At 37.7% G+C, this 13305-nt stretch overlaps 1 protein-coding gene across 2 annotated transcripts in view; it reads right to left on the bottom strand.

Moving 5' to 3' along the window:
- syne1a (spectrin repeat containing, nuclear envelope 1a) overlaps window positions 1-13305 on the bottom strand; it is a 238807-nt gene that overhangs the window by 66304 nt on the left and 159198 nt on the right. For both annotated transcript variants that reach the window (XM_087298227.2, XM_087298228.1), the window contains 9 exons: window positions 11594-11920; window positions 9547-9699; window positions 8883-9050; window positions 8069-8245; window positions 6167-6313; window positions 5909-6034; window positions 4024-4200; window positions 3237-3502; window positions 203-2354 (listed from right to left, as the gene is read on the bottom strand). In XM_087298227.2, coding sequence (XP_087154353.1) covers window positions 203-2354; window positions 3237-3502; window positions 4024-4200; window positions 5909-6034; window positions 6167-6313; window positions 8069-8245; window positions 8883-9050; window positions 9547-9699; window positions 11594-11920 — 3693 coding nt within the window. The remainder of the gene's footprint in view (window positions 1-202; window positions 2355-3236; window positions 3503-4023; window positions 4201-5908; window positions 6035-6166; window positions 6314-8068; window positions 8246-8882; window positions 9051-9546; window positions 9700-11593; window positions 11921-13305) is intronic.

Here is a 13305-nt window from a genome sequence, read left to right as displayed (position 1 = left end):
ATCAGTTTCAAAACTTTTGTTTTCAAGTGTTTAAGCAGACACAATTATCTGTACGAATTCATGCATTTTCAGTCACAAAAACGTTGATGCTTAAACAAAGAGCAAACATTTCTCAAAAATTGTTGAGGTGTTAAAGAGTTAAACTCAAGACAATGACCTTTCAGAAGCAGAACTAGATATCCCTGAGTGAGCATTATCTTACCTGTTTGGTGTTGAAAGCTTGTTGAAGATCCTCCTTCAGCTTTGGAATGTCCATTAAAGTGGTTTCAAAGAGCTTTGGAAAAGGCTTTTGGTCATGAATGTACTTCTGTTTCTCTTCATTACTTATATCTTCTAATACTCTAAACCTTGATTTCATTTCTTCTTGAAGTGCAGACAGTGAGCTGGCCTCCTGCTGTACAATCTCAACGTTTGCTTCATCAAACATTAATGGGCGTCTTAATTGATCCCTCAGACTCTTGAGCCAGTCGAAGAATCCTTCAATTTGAAAATCCTTACATCCTTTTAAATCTCTCTCACATTTTTCTCTGTGTTTATTAATCCTTTGCTTTAATGTGATAAGCTGTTCCTCTCTGAAGATAACCTGAGTCTTAAGGGTCTGTAAGTCAAAGTGCTGATTGAGGTCATCGTTTTGTGCTTTGAGACCCTCTGAATATGTACTGGCCTCTTCAAGACATTTTGAGAGGTCGTATAGTGTAGATAATCTCTCCATGGCATCTGCCTCTATATCTGATTCAAGTCTGTCAAGTTGCTCCTTTAATGTAGTGATTTTACAGTCCATTTTCTCGATAGCTGCCCGGTGGTCATTTAATACTTTTAATGTTTTCCGTAATACTTTCATTTTACACTCAATCTGCTTGTTAAGACTGCTGTGAAGGAAAACTAGCTGGCCAGTGACTTCATGAGCATATGGCTGACCCATGCTGAGAAAATCCTGAGTTTTACACCTAAGATCTTTCATTCCCTGAAACAGATTTCCAAGACCTTTCAGGAGATCTTCATAACTTCTGTGCAATCTTTCTCCCTCCTCAAGACTTTGGTTAGCTGACTGCATCTCTAAACCATCACTCTTCTCCTGTAGTTCTTTCAAAGCTTTTCGTGTGATATCAATAAGGGACTCGAACTCCCTGCGCTCCAAAAGTACTTGTTGGATCCAGTCACGCTTTTCTCTGATCAACAACAGCATGTCGTTGTACTGCTGAGGAAGGCCATTGAGCTTCTCATCTAGGTAGCAGTGGTCCACCTCATTTAATGTAGGAAGAATCTCTTGTCCAGCCCTCTGAACGATAAGCAAAAGGTTTTCATACTCTGAAGCATGATCAAGAAGCTGCTGGTATTGGGCCAACTGATTCTGCAAGTTTACATCATTCCCACTCAGGTCAATAACTGGAAATGTGGCTTCCTCTGCTTGTTTTAGCCACTCACATATTCGGTCAAGATCCATTTGAAAGTATTTACGGATGACTAATGCTTTCTCCAGATGATGTAGATGCTCTGCGCTCTTCTGCAAGGACGCCTCGAAGATAACTTGCAGCTCCTCCAACTTATGAAGCGTCTCCTTCTTCTCCTCCTCAGTTGAATCTTTCACTAGATCTCGTCCCTGGACCCAAAGAGATGTGAGCTCCACTTGATATGCTCTTAGGCTACTGGTAAAATTCTTACATGCTGCCACCTGTTTGTGAAGTACATTTGGTAGGAGTGCCACATGATCATCTGCAAGTGCCCTCTGCTCTTGCTTCTTGATCCATTCAGCTGCTCGGTCGAGGGCTTGTAGGAACTGTGTTCGTTCTGTAAAAACCTTACTGAGGCTCTTTCGATACTGAGCTGCCTTGGTTCCAAGTGATGCCACTTCTACTTGTGCTTCCTCAACCAATGTCTGCAATTTCCTCCTTTCATTAAGACCTAGACGAGAGGAAAGGCTGCTGGCATCTGTCATGGCCTCTGCCAGAAGCTTCTCCTTGGCCTCCAGTTCTGCACAAAAGCTCAAGTGGTCAAACAGAAAGCTTTGGGCCAAATCTGGAGGGGGGCTAGTTTTGAGAGCTTCCGACAGGGATGGTTGCTGCAACTCAGCCCACTCTTGAGCCTCCCGCAAACGGTCCTCAATTTGACTCAGCTCTTCCAATGTTAGAGCTGAATCTTGGATTTTCTGCTGGACAAGTGATTCCACCTGAGTCCAGCGTTGCTCTAGATAACCCACTTGCTCCTTAACTAGGTCTCTGTCTTCTAAGCTCAGACGAGGCAGGATCCCATGCCTATTATTTCTAAGATCATCAAGCACACATCTTTGATCCTGCAGGTCAGTGGATAGTTTCTTTAAGGCATCAAGGCACTCGGCTGTGCTCTCAATATCTCCCCTAAAAAGTGAGCAAACAGAAATAAATGGCTGATAAAAATGTCTGAGGAATAACTAGGGGTATATATATACATCATAATATTGGGAAATTGCTAAAATAAAAATGCACCGATGCTTATCATTGGCATAAACATTATGATTTGTAATAACTTGTTTAATTCAAGAGTCAACTAAGGTATAATTCACTCAAATATTTCAATTCCGCCTTCATGTACTATGTTGCACAAAAACCTTTCATTGCTGTAAAATCACACTAGAGCCGAATACAAGCAAATGAAGCTTACTTCAGTGTACATGCTCAATAACAGGTAATAAAGTTGTAATTATTTGCTTTATAACACCTCAGTGCAACATCAGGAGCCTCGGATAGTAATTTCGATTTACATGCACATGTTTTTTGAATCTCAAAGTGGCGGAACACACTCACTTGAGCAGCAGTGGTTGGAGCGGCACTCTGCAAAGTGAAAGCGCACACATCATTCAAATGACCATATCGCCATTAGATATATGATTACTCCAAGCATTTTTTTTGGAGGGGGTTTATTCGTTCATTGTGAACAGAGTTGTGTATGCTGCTTTTTTGTAGATTCAATGCATAGTCTATCACCTCAAATCTCCACAAACTTTAACATTTTAACCAACAGTAGGCCTACATTTTATATTATTATTGTTTTTACCATGTGTTTGAAAAATAACAATAATAATACTAATGTAAAATTTTTTCACAGAACGCAGAATTGAAATAACATCATACGGTGAGTTCAGTATTGAGATATGTATGGAATCATGACTTGAGTGTATCATTACACCCCTAAGAACAACAAATGACAACTATCAAACATACGAACATGTTTAGTGAAATTAGAAAGGGAATGTCACATGCCTTGCCAATTGATCCCATTTCTTGGACAGCTGGTCAAACAACTCCTCCACCATACAAATGCAGTCATGATAGTCCCCGCTCCTCTGCAGATCCTCCTCTTTCTGTTCTAGCAGCTGTGCAGCCTGTCTGCCCAGATCCAGCCAGGAACAGCGCAAGCGCCCAACTTCCATAAGCTCAGGGGATTCCTGACCAGCCGTTAGCCTATTAATGCGCTCTCTCAGATGGGTCAGATCAACCTGCCTGGCTCGCATCTCCTGGATAAAATCCTTTGTGGCACAAAATATGGCGTGTTATTAATAAATTCTGCCTGTCTTTATTTGATATCCTGCCAAATGGACAGCTCTGGATGACACCCTCTGTCGCTGGCAGAGAGTGAGCTTTGAGGTAATTGAGGTTTTCATTCAATCTATTGTTGACAATTCTCAGCACATCCAGAGATGGTAATATGTGCTATTTTTCACACACAATGAAGGGGTCTGCCTGGACGCTGTTATTACAGGCACAGACAAATCAATTCATACATCCATAATTACACCCAGATGAGTAATCTGGGGAGAAATCTTTATTAATGAATGAAGCTTCCTGCCAGAAAATGTAACAGAGGGCAAAGATCATCCCGGCTTTCAGCAACGCATAATAGACTGCATCTGACTAACTAATATAAAGATCCCATACAAAACTTGGGTATAAAGTTTCATGCAATTGCATTTGCAGCAGTAAATCTTGTACAGGTCATGTTTCGTAAAAATAAGTAATCAAATAGCCATCATGCGGACACAAAGCTTACCTGAGCCTGGTCCAACTGGTTCTGAGCAACCTTTGGCTCAAGCTCAGCTGGCCTCCTTAACATGTTCTGAAGGAGTTGTTCAGCCTCAAGAAGATGACATTCAAGGTTGGAACGCAAGTCTTTGATCTCTCTCCAATTGTCTGTAAGTTCTTGAGATTCCAGCATCCTCTCCTCTATCTGCATTTGGTGAAAAACAATTCTAAATATTTTCCAGCAATGGATTTTCAAGTTTGATATTAAAAATTGGGTATTGAGACAAGTATTATAAAATAAATCCTATATAATATCAATGAAAAATAATTTTGCTCTTATCAGTACACTGCTCAATATTTTGGAATCAGCCAGGAATCCCATCTTACTTATTGTGAGCATGTTCAAAATGTCTATAAAATCTGAAACAGAAGCTATTTGTTTATGGGAGAATTAGGACAAATTTGTCTTTTTCTGTTCCTGAAACTTATCTTCATGACATCATTATGTTCACCTTGTCATACAGTTTGCCTGTTTGGAAGATCACAACAAATGATATCTTGGAGCCAACAGCTAGACTGTACAATAGGGCCTATAGGATCCACAATAGACTTTACTGGATGGACACATCATTGTTTTGCGCTATCACTCTCTAAAGCTTTATCCTTTCAAAATTACATTATGAACACATGGATTAAACTGTACTATCAAATTTTAATTAGGGCTACCTCAGCAGCCCTTTGTGCTATGGTACCAAAACTCAATACTTAGGACTGATCGTTCCAACAGATCTGTAACAATTGGATGTCTGCCATTACCGGCTTTTAAAAACTGTTATGGACAAAGATATTTCTTTTATGTATTCACAAAAGCCTAGAATAATATCCCACAAAATCTAAAAGCAATACCAACACTGAGACATTCAGTCAACTATCACTGTGGCCACTGTTTCTCTTTATTTTGTATGTTTGGTTATTGTTTGAACTGTTCTCAATTGTTGATGGATGAGATGTTAAGGTGTCTGTACTGCATGTTTTAATGTTCTGCAGAGCAGAAGCCTGCTGAAAAACAGCATTCATGCTGAGTTAGGCCCGGTTATCTTTACCGATTATCTATGCTTTTCTGTTTAAAAATTATGAATAAACTGTTGGCGCAATGGACTAGTGGTTAGTGCGCCGACATATGGTGCAGTAGCACGTCAGGGCGTTCCGAGTTCGAATCCCAGCTTGAGGACATTTCCCAACCCTAACCCTCTCTCTTTCCAACTTCGCTTCTTGTCTTATTACTGTACTATCTAATAAAAGCAAAAAGGCCAAAAATGAATCTAAACAAAAATTAATAAATTATTAATACAAAAATAACTGTTTCTAATGCAAGAAAACAGTTGGCTCAGTTTTGAAATTAGCACATCAAATGTTATTTTAAGTACTCGTTAGCCACAGAAACAGCATGACTTTCATATATTTGAAGAGCAAAATGGCTGTGTTCAAAATGACGAGTCAAAATGTTTTTAAAGGGCACTGCGAAAGGAGCACAGTTGTAAATATGAAGATTTTACATGAACAGTAAAAACACTTTGAAAACCAATTACACCTGAGAATAATGACTTTATTGCCTTTTTTAAAAAGAATTGCAAGATTAAATGTCAGAATGTTCTAAACGAATAGGGCATAGGGGGATAACTAGGAATAGAACGCAGCCAGGAACTATGCTCCAGAGGTGTAGTTGCAAGCATACAAGTTTGCAACACAGTTTGCGAATGTTCATTGGAACGATAGATTTTGGAAACGGCAAATCAACTAACTATGTTTGTAACGAAGGTACTTGCAACTTCAGTTGGCTGTCTAGGGAATAAAGTATGAAACACAAAGACAGAATATTTTAAAGCATTAATAAAAGTCTATGAGTCACTGACCTGAAGTTTGACCTGCTGTATCTCAGCTGCCGTCTCTTGTACCTTCTCATCAGAAAGATCACAGGTAGAGCACACTAGCTGCAAATAGGTACTAGCCTGCTCTTGTAGAGTTCGATCTTGCTTCATCTGATGGGACATTTAAGAAACACCAGAAACCAAATTAGGTAGTCTAGTTTTCTCATGCCAATTATTATTGTGAAGTAAAGCCACTTTTATGTACATACACAAAGCAACTTATATAATAATAATAATGTATACCTGTGTTAGTGCCTCCTGTAGGCACTGTGGTGCACGTTCAGGAAGCTGTACCTCCTCTTGTACATTTGAAAGCCATGTCTGACACTGTTGTAAAGTATCCCGCACACTTACATGTTTCTGCAATTCCCGATCCAGACTCTGATACACCTGCACAGAGATCCAAAAGACTTAACCACACTCCATGCACAGACAAAAGAAATTGGTTAAAATTTCTAAAATAATAACACTAGAGGAGGTCAACTCATAAGACAACGCTTGAATTTATCACATCAAAGTATATTTTAAGTAACCGTTAGCCACAGAAACAGCATGACTTTGACATATTTGAGGAGCAAAACGGCAAATGACATGAGTAGGGCCATACGGTTAACCATGCTAAATCGGGTCAACATAAAGCAAAGCCCATTTGACAGGTGTTGAATGCTCTGGCATTCATAATCCCATGAGCAGAAAAGCTGACGCTGATTGACATTCTTAATTCACGAGTCCTTGCGGGGGGCAGGCAACGACAGGCTTGCTTTGGCAGACGGCGGGAGCTGGCAGCCTGAGGAACTCATTGACCAGATTGCCAGGTGGCGGGATTTACCGGATGGCATTGTTCTGGCAAGGTTGGCACAAGATGTTATTAAGGGGTATAAACTAGCAAACCAGTAGGGAGGGGTTTTATCAATGTCTCGGCTTGTTTTGACGGAATTGGACTTGATGGGCAAAATAAAACTGGCATGGGGAAGGGGACGAGGTATTAATAGACTGGGTGGTTTGCTCAGAGAGAGACTGAACAGGCAATGTGTCAGATGGCAGAGAGTGTTTGCCATATTAGGAGTGAGTGTGATTAGGGTTTTTAGAGGAAAGCAGGTGGCAGCTTTTGGTGGGGATGGAAGAGCCAGGGTAGGGGGGAAAAGGTGATTTGCAATAGGGGGGCATGTGATCACTTTCACTGCCGTAGGCTTTAATGATACGCTTTCATGGAGAAATGACTTCTTAGTGCCTCCTGATGGGTCTCCTTGTAATGACACTGGCATGCAGAAGTCAAAATGTCAAGCTCATTTCATTGCCAGACGTCCCTTGTTTATTGACTGCCTGGTAAAGGTTGTTTAATCTGATTTAAAAGACAAATACTCTGAGAGGAGGACTTTGTCAGCACTTCAGTTGGTCCCGTGAAACTATGAAGCCAGACAGGGGGATTAAAATAATCGTGAGGTTCTGGAAGAGTGGCAGAAAGTTGGCACACTTAGGCTTGCTGCTGGAACAATGCTTTGAAATCAGCAGAGGGACAATAAACAATGACACAAGCAAACTGACTGGAAATTATATGCTTAATGAGGTGTAACAATTAAAAACTGCAGTATAACTAAGATTACTCTAAATGTGCTGGATTTTATTTTTTAATTTGTGTTGTTTGTGCAGTTTAAATTGTCAATAAAACTGCAGTCATATTCAATGCTGGGTAAACATACTTAAATGTATAAATATATTAAATAAGTAATAGTTTACAATATTAAACCTATCCTAATTTAAACAAGCAAAAATTACAATACATACTTTCACATGACTTTCCCCAAAAGACAACCAAGTAACACATATACAGTAGTTACTTTTTATAGAAAAGGGACTCAAGATCGTAATATATATAACTTTTAAAGTAATTTTTGCACTTGTCATATCCCAATAAGAGGCATCATCTTGAATTTACTATGAAATTAAACTATGCAAGGCCTATTCCTATTTTAATGACTGGAGACAACTAGTTCACACATTTACACTTTCACTGCCCAGTAATAATGGACAGAAAAGAGACATATATCACAGCTCTAGCTCTTTATATACTCTCATAGGTGGATTTGCACAGTAAACACAGGCATAATGCTGATCTTGTGCTGGTGTGTTGGCAAGTAAACTCACACGCTGGGCAGTGCTGCAGATGGCAGAGTAGCTGTCTTTTGCTCCCTGCTGGTGGTTCTGAATTTGCTGGCGAAGCCTAGGCTGGAGGCGCTCACTGCAGCCGGACAACAGCTCCTCTCCCTTTTCCTTTAATGTAGCCAAACGCTCCTCAAAACCAGCTATCTCCTCCATAATAGCCTGAGATGATGATATATGCAAAATAAAATATATTAGTAATTGACCAAAATATTCTGATACTAACAGGAACTCTTTAATTTCAGTATAATTTTTTTAATGTGGGTAAATAAAGTGTAAATATTTGTAAAAACATTTTGATGTGAACATTTAACATCAACAGCATCTTAAATCTTTGGCATTTTTTTAACATTTAGATTTTTAAAAACGTATAGTTATACATTGCATTATAGCATCTGTGCATCAAACTATATGAAAAAATGAATATCCGCTAATGAGAGGCGTTTCTAATGCAGCACAGTACATTTTACGTTGTCCTCTCTTCTGGCTACCATTATAAGTCTTATACATTTTTTTCATTTTTATGAAAGTCATGTAAACACTATTATGAAGTTTTTCTTTTAACATTGGAGCAAATAGGAATGCTCCATTAATTAAAAATTAATTAATTTGGTGGTGGATGAGGAGATTCCCCCAATGTGTAAAGCACTTTAAGTGTCCAGAAAGGCGCTATATTAATGTAAGGCATTATTATTATTAATAGTTATTTTTGGCACAATCCAATTTACTGCTCTTAACTAAAACAACTTCCGAGAAACTTGCTGAGGAGCCCACAAACCAAAAAGGGTCTATAGTTCACCTTATGTCTGGCTAACTGCTGAGTTGCAGCTTCCAGGCCACCGCTTGACGACGGCTCAGGAGTCACCATTCTGCTGGACATCTGCAACAGCCATCGCTCAATTTCCTGTAGATCTTTATGATAAGCTTCCTGTTTCTTCACCTGGGCCTCCAGCCTCTGAACATGGGTCTAAGGAAATTCATTGAAATACAGAAATGATCAAGACATTTGCAAGCACTTAGACTAAAGCATCTTTATAAACACACAGCTTGAAGTCCTCGTGCACATAAAGAGCTGCTGACAGCTGCAAGCGCCAAATGAATCATTTGGAATTGAGTATTCATTGCGCTGATTGCAGGGTTAATGGATGCCATCTTTGAGGAAATAGCACATAAAGACTTCAAATTAATATTCAAAAGCTTAAAGAGGAAATAATCTACAATTTTGCAGTAGTTAGTTTCCCTCCAACGTTTGTAATTTGCAATTTAGTTCTAAGTGATTCTATATGTTCATGACATCCGAACTGCTAAAACAAGCTTTGATATGTAAATGTAGGAGGTCATAATTTAATGTTTCGATATCATGCTGTTTGATGAAAGTATATACACTTAGTGGATGTTTTTGATGTTACGCTGCATTTAAATGATTCTGTTTAGTTAATTTTTCATAGTTATTATAAACTTACCCTTGCTGTGCCACGCAACTCTTGGTAGTCAGCCTGTAATCTGCTCATGTTGTCTGTGATGGAGGGGGAGTGGAGGAGGGTCAGTAGAGTTTCTCCTTTCTCTACCACAAAGCTCACAGCAGAATCACGGGACAGCAGTGTCTGCTCCACAGCCTGGACATAACAGATCAATCAACACCAAATTTAACATTAAATAAATATAAATTAAACTTTTGAATTTGAATATTTATTTTAAATAATAAATGCATTTTGAACACCTAATCAACAAATAAGGATGATTTCTGAAAGATCATGTGACACTAAAACATGGAATAATGACAATATTAGGGATTAATTACATTTTAAAATGTATCTCTCTATACAGTGTTCCCACTCTAAGCCAAATCCTAAATTCCCTGATTTTTAACTGACTTAAATACTGAATTTACATTAGATTTAATAAACATAAAAACAGGCAGATGTTGTAGTCCCAGTGAGAATTTTTCGATTCAATGAAACAAAAAAAGGTTTTTTTAAAAATCTAACAAAAAGCGCAAAATTTATAGGACAGTAGTTTGTGATTTTTTTTAAATTGTTGCGAATTTCTGCTATACCATCAGAATTGTTTTATATTAAATAACATTATATTTGCATATAGAAAGTGCTCATCCAGTGTGTGAAAACTAGCGTTGTCATAGCTCTGCAACAGCTCTGCATTTTTTCCTGTAACATTATCACAATGCAATTCTGCCAATGCCTATTTTAAAAAAGCTATCTTCATTGTACGGATCACTAAATTTAGAAATTTGAATGTTTCTAATGTTATTGCTGAAGAGATTTAAACAGTTTTGTTTGTTTTGGTCAGTTATTTATGTATAAAATATGACGTAGTAAGGGTTGGTATGGTTAAAATTCTCTCTTTGTTTCTCTCTTTGTATATAAATTACAGTCAAAAAAAAACTAAGATGTGTATATTTGCCACAAGAATAGGCACAAATATTGCAGCAAATTTTGAGAACAGTTGCCATTAATTCATCATTTTAGGCCACAAAAATCTGAATTTTTTTTAAGCAAAACCCAGAAGAAATTGGCTGAGCACTGAAAATAGGCAAAACAGGAAACAATTTGATAGAAAACAGTATAAAAAATACATGTTGATAAAAAGCAAGTAAAATTGTAAATGACAAATTTCTGATATTCCATGACATAGACAAATTCATGACATTCAATGACTATAATAGATCTCTTAAAATTCCATGATATTCCAGAAATTCTATAACCTGTGGGAATATAAAGTATGCTTTTTTGATTGTATATATACAGTATATCTGCTTGTGGGGTATAAAAATGACACAAGGGGAAACAACTACTTCTGTTGATGATTCTAATCACATATCAACAGTGGTGTAAAGGAAGAAATTATAAATCCTCAAATTACTGTAATTGAGTAGTTTTTCTCAGGAGTTGTAATTTACTAAGTAGTTTTTAAAAATGTGTGCTTTTACTTTCATTTGAGTACATTTTTATCACTGTATCTATACTTTTACTCCACTACTTTTCTTTAAGCTGCAGTCACTACTTAATTTTGTCTTGTCCATGGAAATTGGCTAAAGTAGACAAATCGGTCCTGTTATTCCCATTCAATCAAATCACACATGCAAAGTAAATCGCACCATACTGAACAACCTCAAAACATGAGTAGCGCTTTATAAATGGAAGTATTTGGAATTATTAAATTTGCAATATTTGGAAGTTTGGAAGCATTAAAAGTGTCCAAGAAGATGTCCAAAATCTTTACACACAATGACCCAGAGACTGTTTATACTGCATGTCACTGATGAGAAGATAGTGGATGCTTACTGTATGATGACTGAAATCACCAAATAGGCTTAAATAATCACTAATTGCACTACAGAATGTTACTGTTAGTCTACACATCCCTGCAAAAATTGCATGCACTGTAAAAGCATCAGCTTTTTACAGTGTAATAGTCACTACTCTTGAGTAATTTTAAAAGGGCTAATCAAGTATGTCATATCAGTAAAACACTACAAAATGATTCACCAACCTTGTACTTGGCCAGCTGGGCTTTCCTCTGGTAAAGTTCTACTTTGGGTTCAACAGTAGAGCTGAGCAGAGCTCGAGTCTCTCTAAGCCACTGCATTTGGCCCTTGTAGCGCTCTTGGAAGTCTTTATAGAGCACAATGCTCCTTTCCAGGGTCACGTGCTCTTCCCGTAGCCCCAGTATAAGCTCCTCGAGTTGTGATCGGCCCGTTTGCACTTCCCGCTCCAGTCTGGAAGCTCCAGGGTCATCCAAAAAGGAAATGGCAAGCTCTGCACTCTCTCTCAATGTTTTTAGCAAGCTGTGGGCTTGATCCATCTCCCCCTGTAGAGACTGCAGGATGAGCGAGAGAAGCTTTTAAACAATGAATGAAAAAAGTACAAAAAGAACAACAATAACAAAACAAACACAAATCAATAATTTAATGAGCCACAGGACAGATATTTATGCCTTCCCTAGTGTGCAGCCAAGACATGTACAGTATTTCCTGTTCCTGACAGCATCTGATCTCCTCTGAAGTGGACTTTTCTGATGGGCACTTTGAAGCCTGCCGGGCCCCTGACACCTGTGTGCGGAGACCCGGGGAGGCCCCGAGATGAGATATGAGAGGAAGACCCAATTATCCAGGCCTTAAATGGGGCTTCAGCAGTGGGGTTTCTCCATCATCTCTGCGCTCGACCCCTCCTACTCCTTTACCCTTATACGGGAGGCGTCTCTATATGATATCAGCCTGTTGTTTCTACAAAGAGCAGTCCATGAGGGGCCCTTGGCTGTATAGCTAGATCTGGAGTTACTGCTGCGGTGCTGACAGCTAAAACAGCCCCAGTGTTTTAATGATGATCTCCACACACCAAAAAGGAAATGAGAAGTTAGCGATGCAGAGAGGTGTAGGATGAAAGCATAATTGGGCCAAGAAATATGATCTGGCCGGAGAAATGCACACTTAATTGGCTGTTAATTAATTCACAAAAAAATTCCATTCTAGGCCTGAAATTAAAACTCGCCAAGTGCCAAACGAGAGTACTGGTGTTTTATTTGAATGTGTAAGCTAGTTGGTTGTTTACTTTTAAATCACAGAAGATTACAAATTATTATTAAAAAACACTATTATAAAGTACTTTAGCTGGAAAATTATTATTATTATTATTATTATTACAGGTTTCATACGAATTTTTACTACTAAAATTCCATGACTTTTCCAAGACCTTCGAGTAATTTTCATGACCTAATGTTTCATGCAATGTCTACATATGTGTGGTAAAAGAAAAACGAGGCATGTTCAAATTTTATACAGCATCTCCTAAACACGAAACAATCTATTTAGTTTTAATTTATATCTATGTAAAATTGATTCAGATAATGCTTACTGTGCACTAATAATATGAGACAATTAACAATTTAATTAAAGACAATTAACCTATATTCAAGTTTACAGATATCTGTTTTTTCAAAACTTTTCCAGGCCTGGAAAATGCCATGTCAAAATTCCATGACTTCTCCAAGTTTTCCATTTTAATTTTAATTTTAATTAATTAATTAATTAATTAATAATAATAATAATAATAATAATAATAATAATAATAATAATAATAATAATAAATAATAATAATAATAATAATAATAATAATAATAATAATAATAATAATAATAATAATAAATGTCATGTTATGATATATTTCCTCAGTTTGTTCTGACTACATTTTAAATAAATATTGAAT

This window comes from Danio rerio, chromosome 20 (assembly GCF_052040795.2).
Source record: "Danio rerio strain M-AB ecotype USA chromosome 20, GRCz13ab, whole genome shotgun sequence".
NCBI classification, from domain to species: domain Eukaryota; kingdom Metazoa; phylum Chordata; class Actinopteri; order Cypriniformes; family Danionidae; genus Danio; species Danio rerio.
This window is presented reverse-complemented; position numbering and strand designations above follow the sequence as displayed.